Consider the following 8,301-nt stretch of genomic DNA (forward strand, 5'->3'; position numbering starts at 1 on the left):
ATATATCGCATAGTGCCCAAGACCATACTTAGACTTAAAAATAAATTTCCTAACAAAAACATATGGACTGCCTATTAAGCGGTCATGTAGATATCGTAAGTGTCATGCTTTTCGAAAAACGGTTTTTTGAAAAGTGTGTTAAATATGAAAACTTTTTTTAATTTTTAACTTTTGTTAAGATCCCTAAGAAGCGACACGTCCACATGAATGTCACGTGACAGCTGGAAAGCCCAATGTTCTTTCGGTAGATTCAATTTTTAAAAAATTAATGTTTTTTTCCATTTGGGTAGGCAGTATGCTTCCACATCGGAAGTTTTTGTGATCAAATTGTACATATTTGAAATCCTATGATCTATTTCAGGACAAATTTAAGTTTTAAATGCATATGATTTCAGTACACTTTGCTTATGATTAGATTTGCAGGAGCTGTATTTGAACTCGAAAATTCATCGACAAAATAAATGTTAATTGACTCTATTCTAGAGGAAGTTTGCGGTGGATTCGTGCAAAACTGAAAGATCCAGGCGAAAAGCTTTTGAATCAGGTCAGAGTATATTTTTACTTATATTTCATTTAAACTGGTCCTTTATGCTTTGTATTCCTTGGCTCAAAACTACAGGTTCTCTTGTAATACTTGCTCTGTTTGGCTTGATTTTGCCCTTGATTAGTTTAGTTTTGTAGAATTCGTGCAATATTTTGTCTTTGCTCCTTTCGTGCAAGGTTGTTTGGCTTGATTTTGCTCTTGATTAGTTAAGTTATGTAGAATTCGTGCAATATTTTAACTTCGCTCTTTTCGTGCAAGGTTTGCTAGGATTTTATTTTTCGATAATTTCTTCAGTTTTTTATTTTTTTAGTATGCTATGAGCAGTCGGGCAGAAGTTTGATTTGATTTTTTAAGCTTTTGCGGAATCTCATGGAACATTTGCTCGATTTGCCATTGATATTTTTCGTTTCTTCCAATTTTACTCTGATATTCTCTCGTGTGAAATTTATTTGATTATTTGTATTTTCTGTAGCGTTATTATTTTGAAACAGAAGAACGGAGGCCTAAGTAAAAAGCCTGCATCTTGTTTGTTTTTATTTTGAATAGAGAGTTTGCGTTTAAGCTACCGGGAAACCGTAGGCGTCGCAGGCATATTTGCTTCTTTACGGAAACCGCAGTATACCTTCGTAGCACTTGGGTCAGTTTTGCGGCAGTCTGTATTATTTTCTTTGGACTCAAATTTTCTGTGATTACACTTAACCCATATTGGATAATGTCTTTGCTTTTTTGGCAACCGTCTCTTATGAAACTGTAATTGGATTAATTCAATTTTCTTTTGTATGTAATGCGTGATATGGTTTCCTTTCAATTTTGCACTATTTTGTGTAAAAATTGTTAGTATTTCATAAGTTTATTTTATCTACTTAATTTTTGCACTATATCGTTGTAACTTCTGCCATTAATTTGTCCAACTATTTTTGTAGGATACTGTTTTCGTTTTGAGAGAGATGCTCTGTTTTTCCCTCGACATAATTTTGCCTGATAGCTTCAATATTAGTTCTGTTTGTCTGGAAGTGTCTCCGTCAACTACAATTTGATGGTTCACTTCAAGTTTTGTTGTATTTTGTATATATAACTGAAAGATATTGATTTTTATGTATTTTTCCGCAGTTCCAACCAGACCCTCCTTGCAGAGCCTTCGAATTTTTAAAGATTTTCGACAGCAATGTTGCTCCGTAGTGTTTCAGCGCCGACACTGGGATCCTTGATCCCTCATGGAGATAATATCAGGGAAAGTATAGGGAAAGCAATTACCTTGTCAGAAAATGCCAATCGATTTTGTTACCACACTACTCACTCTCGCTTGCATTCTAGCTATAACACTTCTCCTGCCGACAATGAGAAAGAAGTGAACTCGTTGTCGAATATCAGACGAGTTCATTCAGAAGGCGACCTGGAGAGTTTGGTCAACCGAGAATCCCCTGTTCCGGCAAAGGGTTCCGCTGAAATGTCTGATGAGTTTAATCTCACTTCGTTAAACAAGCCATGGTCTAGAAAGTCACCTACCAAGAGATTGCCTTCTCTGAAATCTAATGCATCACTTTCCTGGTACTGTAATGAAAAGAAAGAAGCGGATCACTATGGAAGCTTGAAAAATGATGTTGACGTTTTTGAATCATATGTGCCAGAATTTAGCTTTGTAAATGAGGACATGGAGAAAATCAGTGTGACCGACCTTGCTATATCCGGAAATGAAGAGGAAATGTTTCTGGCTCGAGGACCTGGGTTTGGTGTGGTGAAGCCTTCGATATACATGGGAAGTGGAAGTGGGCATGTAAGTTATATTCCCAAAGGAATTCCTAACGGCACTGAAGGAGATGAATATGATGCTGGATCTGAAGATATGGAGAGTTATTATCAGAGAATGCTTGTGGATAATCCTGTAAATTATCTTATTTTGAGGAAATATGCTCAATATTTATACGAGGTAAGTTTTCACTGTTTTCCAGTATTACAGTGTCTATTTGAAAATGTGAATTTGATGACGATTAAATTCTTACTGCTAGTGTTGTTTAGTCCCCAAATTTAGCCAATCTCCCCTTTGGTTGTGATCCTTCAGGGTTTACACTGAAGAGCAATACGAATCACACTGTCCTTGCCAATGGAGAAAGCCCTATAGTCTCAACTTTTTAATCCCTGTAAGATCTCATTCCCTGCTCAAGTTGGATAAGGAGCTCAAAGGTCTAGAAGCACTGAACTAGCCTGTGCTTTTCAATCATAATCTGGACGGTGCTTCCAGCTCAAAATATATATTCTTAAAGCCATAAACAGATTGCACCAAGCTGTACTTGTTGTAAGTACATTGTTTTACAATTTTGAAGGAGCGTGAGATCAGATTCTGCAGATCATAATTGCGTTAAGTGCTGAGAGATTTCCACAATCCATAACATTATACGAGTGTTGTTTCTCGATTCAATTGTATGAAGCCAGGAACAGCACTCTCATAATTGTTTAATTGGTGGATCAACCTGTCTCATTTTCTCTTTTATATTCCGACATCCAAATGCACGGGGTTTGGAAAGCTTCTGAATCTACTCTTGGAATTGCTTTTCGAGTAAAGGAAACTTTTGGGCAAAGTCACATGGTAAATGGTAGTAACGAGAGACATTAATTGGAATTATTTAGAATGGAAAATTCATTAGAGACAATTCCATTTAACGGTGTGTACTTTTTCCTGTTCTTTCTATATTCTGGTACATATAAAGTCATTTCCGTAGGCAATGGTGCTATCAAGGGACTGCTCCTATTTTTAACTGTGGTTAGCTCCGTGAAACATTATGCATTTCAAAAGAGAAAAGATTGCCTTCTTCCCCTAGAGGAAGCTCCGACCTTTTAGGAGGAAGATTTTAACCTAGTGGTTTCATAGAAGGGGAATTCCCCCAAAAATAATTCAGCTACTGTCAGCTAGATAAATTATGACTGCTGCAGATGAAAGGTCCTAACTTTTCTAAATTCTATGTAATATGGGCTACAAAAAGATTCCTTGCAAGTGAGAGGGTTATTTGGGGAAAAAACTAATGAAAAAATTGATGATTACTAACTCATAGCTTAGCCATAGAATTTTCTCCATGGTTGCTACTAAATTCAGTCTCCCACGACTGGAAATCTCCAGAAGTTCTCTTCGGAAGTCCTCACTGCTTTTGGAAAAAGAGGGGTAAAAATTTATTAAGACAAAAAGGAATACAACAAGGAGAGCTCAACAAGGAGTTCGATCCTGAGCAACAAGATCATCAAATTCTTGCACCATCTCAAAGGACAATTGCCTCCTATCCCTAATATTCCAATCCGGATCATGACTAGAAGCCCATTTGGCTAAACAATCAGCAGCTCTGTTCCATTCACGAGGAATATACGTGAACCTAATGAACTGAAAAGAGGTAGAGAAGAGAATAATCTGCTTAACAACAGTGGCCAGCTGCCAACTAACATCCTCAAGCTCCTGCGAAGAAAGCATGTTCACCACCACTTGGAAATCAGACTCACAGATAATCTTACTCCATCCCCGCAAGCAACACTGTTCCACAACATATAAAATAGCTTGAGCTTCCATGAGATTGTTAGTGTAATCACCCTTATGAACTGAGAAGAAAAATTTAACATCCCCAGAACTACAACGAGCCACTCCCCCAATACCGGCAGGGCCAGGATTCCCACGGGAAGAACCATCAGTGTTAATTTTCAGAACTCCACAAGGAGGAGGAGTCCAATGCCCATCCCAATTAACTTTGGGGTGGGAATATTCTTTTTTGTTATTTCGACAGTTATCCAACTACGTGGGACTATATATTGGAGAATAATTGCAGCAATGCCCATCCTAACAAGCCCTAGCAAGTCACTACTGGAGGGGCTAGAAGTTTGCAAAACCAACTGAAGGGTTCATATCTAATCAACAGTTCCTAAATATTTTGGTGTGAGAAAATAATTACTAGAGCAGTCAATACTCCAACATATAATTCCAAGCTGAGTTTTGATACACTGTAGACCAAAGAAGAGGCATGCTAAAAGTTTGAAATGCCACTTTAAGAGTTCCAAAGGTATGATGCAAGGCCAAAATAAAAAAATTCAATTGGGGAATGAAGTATGAAATGACAACTAATGTAAACAGGTCTAGGAGAGGTGAAATATTATGTCCATCCAGCCCTTTGACTGCAAAAAGCTCCTAAACTCAACATTTGCAGAGAAAGAATATGAAAGTCCCTTTGATGGGACCATTGCCTTATTCTCATCTTTTCTGAAGGATATTCTCTATGTATCTTGCAGGACAGATTCTTTTTTTCTCACACAAATAATGCAATTTTGTTTTCTTCTTCTTCTCTGCTCAATAGATTGGAGATTCTTTATACCTTTGGGTTTTCTTTCCTTGTCATAATCTGCTACCAAAGACGACATCTTTGCACCTGCTTCTATTGGATGTCTATTGCACCTACAGATAACATATACTTCATATTCTGTATGTGTATTCTTCTTAATGTTTACCAGTATCTTTGGAAATGTTTACCAATATCTTTGGAGTTATTTGGACATTCTTACTCCTCGAAGTACTATCCTGATTACGGTAATTTGAAGTCTTATTTTGTCCTAATCTGGTGCTTTTTGAATACTAATATAGCTTTGTTTTTTGTTCTTCTTTACAACCTTTTCCTTGAATACTCGACATGTCACATACAACTTCAGAATTTCTTCTGATACTGCCACAAGCTCTTTATGGATGCCAGATGGACTCTAAAACATGCAGATTCAGAAATTTCTTTCTTTTCCTTAGACTATTAGCTTTTCAGACTTTGTCCTGTTTGTTGGGAAATGATTCTTCGAATTTATAATACTATTTCACGATAAGCTGCAGGCTGATTTCAATATTCATGTTTGCATGACAGACAAAGAATGACTATCGCAAGGCTGAGGAGTTTTTCTCAAGAGCAATTTTGGCTCAACCTGCCGATGGCAAAGTTTTAGCGGAGTATGCCAAATTGGTGTGGGAACTTCATGGCGATGAAGAAAGGGCCTCGAATTATTTTGAGGAAGCTGTGAAGGCTTCTCCCACAGATTGGTAAACTTATTTTACATCTCACCTCTCCCTTGCTGTTCTTTATTGCATGTGTAATTTTTTTAATAATTTTGATCAAAGATGAACATTTTAGGCAAACAAAGTTTAGTTCTTGTAATTTTGTTCAATTTGTAACATTGCCCCCACAATGTGCACCTCCGCCCACCCCTTTTTCTCCAAGAATTTGTTTTATATACCAAATTGGCCTATTGTCTAGGTTTAGACATAAAATTCTCCCTCATCTTCATCATACAACAAAGCAAGAATCTATATAGGCATGGATTCACGGAAAAATGTAGACAGTGAAAAGATCTTAAAATGGTTTCTAATTACTGTGACTGGCAAACTCATATAGGTCGACATGATAATTAAGTTCTTGCATCCACATTTGGTACTATTTGGCTTGTATAAGACACCATGCAGCATACAGACAATACAAATATTAAATGGGATTTCATAAAAATAAAAAAAAATCCTGCAAGTTGGAAGTTAATTCTTCTCCAGAATTAAGTTCAATAGCGAGATTATTGCCTCTTTCATTTTCCATTACAAGCTGAGCATTTCTGCTTAGATCATTATGTTAAACTTTTGTCGATCTATTAAGCAGTCTCACCTTTAGTGTTTTTAAAAATAACAATATAAATTGAAAATAATGTTTCCGTAGATTGCTTGAAATAGTTAGTTTTGAGTTGTGAATCTTTTTGCTTTGTTTGCTGATATTTTATGTCGAATCTTTACTAATAATATTGTTTTGCCTTTTGTTTCAGTGATGTTCATGCCGCATATGCATCCTTTCTCTGGAACGCAAGTGGAGACCTGGAAGATAACATGCAGGACCATTCAAATTTATCTTCTTATCCAGATGTCAACAGTGTCGTTAGTTCAGCAACTACTAGGGCACCATAAAGCAAAGTTGTGGATGAAAAAAAGGCACAACTGGTATTGTAGACCATTTGATATTTTATCTGTTGATCTTGAAATCAAAATTGTGTTACGCTTTGGGGATCTTGGCCCTTTTGGAGACGAGATAATAGAGGTTGAGACTAGTGAGACTTGTGCTTTAGGAAGTTGACAATAAAGGGGGTCGATTAATTTTATCCTCGTCGGTTCCTTGATTGACTTAATGAAGATGTTGCTGCAAATACTTGCCTGTTGCTAGTGTAATTCCAATAACAGGGCAACGAAACCAATTGCTTTATTTTGGTAACCTTGGGATCTGGGATAGACCAGTATTTGCTATCAGCCCTTGGTAGGGCAGGATCTTCAAACCAAACAAGGAATAGGACTAAATAAACCAATCACATAATTGTTATCGTCTTTTCCGGGAAGATTGAAAAGTAACTTCCAGTATCTATAGCATTAAATATAGCCATCATATATATTTTGCCTGACGTCTGATTGTTCTATGTATAAATAAATGATAATTTAACATCTTTTGTCAAACTATTTTACATTTAATTTTACTTCATTCTTTATTGCTTTTCTTTCTCTAGTTAAAACCTATGCAACAAAGTTTAAGTACCCATAAAGAACATTAATGGTGAGATGGCCATAAAAAATATAGCACTAAGCAAATGTGTAACGTGCAGATTCATTCAGAGGTCAACACTAAGTCCTATCATTCTTCACTCAATGGCGATTGCAATTAATATCCATGCCACTTGAAGATCCTTATGGCAGTAAAGTCTAGTACAGGCCAAATCTCCCATAAAAAAAGTACCAAAGACAAAGCAAAGTTGAATTTTATTTTTTTCTAGATTCACTAAAATATAGTGATTTTCTTCTAATTTTTTTTGTTTTTGTTTTTGACTAGAAACTATGTAGATCATGAAGATCAAACGTTGTAATTTTCAAAAAAATTCATAATGTTTTTTATCTTTTGAAAATTGGTCAACTATACATTTGTGTGGAAGGATCGTTGCATCCGCAAAGTCTTACATGGAAGAATGTTAAATTATCGTTTGTTGTTATCAACTTCCCTACAAGAACTCTGGAAAGCAATTGGTGAATAAGGTACATGGCAGCATGGAAGGACTGTTATCCTATCAAGCATGCCACACCTGCAATATGCCACATCAACAATATTCTACATCAGCAATATCTAGAAAGTGGGGAAGAGTCATAACAAAAAAAACAAAGTTGATGTCCAAATTTGACTAGTCAATAGGAATATATATATATATATATATATATTCTACAGAATGTTATAGTATAACATTTACAATTGATGTTGAACTACTTGTCGGGCATCTCTTAATATACAGTATGGTACATGATACATGGATCGGTACATCAAACATAAAGTACATCAAGAAACATGATGCTTAAGATGCCTCTCCTATAGGCTCTTGAACATTTATCCATTTGCTATTCGAGGTGGGAGTGTGGTCGAGACACTTCCACTACCCAACTATGGAGTGGTTAGCTCTCGTGGACTCTTCTTGACATGTAGTGTTCTCTGACCCTGTTAGAGAAGCCTAGGAATCTAGAATAAGTGGATCAGACAGATTGTTTGAAACTGTGATACTAACTACAATAGCACATATGTCTAACATGTAGAACTTAATCATGAACGCGGTAGGGAGATGCAAAACAAAATGCATAAACATATGGTTAAAAAGCTTTGGCCAAAGCATTTTAAAAACTATATTTAAGCTCGCAAATAAAAGAAAAAGTATAACATTTTTATTCTATCATTTTTATAACATTTTTT

General features: G+C 36.1%; 1 protein-coding gene across 1 annotated transcript; it reads left to right on the forward strand.

The window, feature by feature from the left end:
* Positions 1-286: 286 nt before the first annotated feature.
* LOC149568741 (uncharacterized) lies at positions 287-6,979 on the forward strand. Its single transcript, XM_089817616.1, has 4 exons — positions 287-544; positions 1,655-2,471; positions 5,419-5,591; positions 6,356-6,979. Exons 2-4 carry the CDS (start codon positions 1,710-1,712, stop codon positions 6,492-6,494), a joined length of 1,074 nt encoding a protein of 357 aa, XP_089673742.1. The 5' UTR covers positions 287-544; positions 1,655-1,709; the 3' UTR covers positions 6,495-6,979.
* The last annotated feature ends 1,322 nt before the right edge of the window (positions 6,980-8,301 follow it).

The sequence above is a fragment of the Cupressus sempervirens genome, chromosome 3, assembly GCF_028749045.1.
Source record: "Cupressus sempervirens isolate cs-2001-9-10 chromosome 3, ASM2874904v1, whole genome shotgun sequence".
Classification (NCBI taxonomy): domain Eukaryota; kingdom Viridiplantae; phylum Streptophyta; class Pinopsida; order Cupressales; family Cupressaceae; genus Cupressus; species Cupressus sempervirens.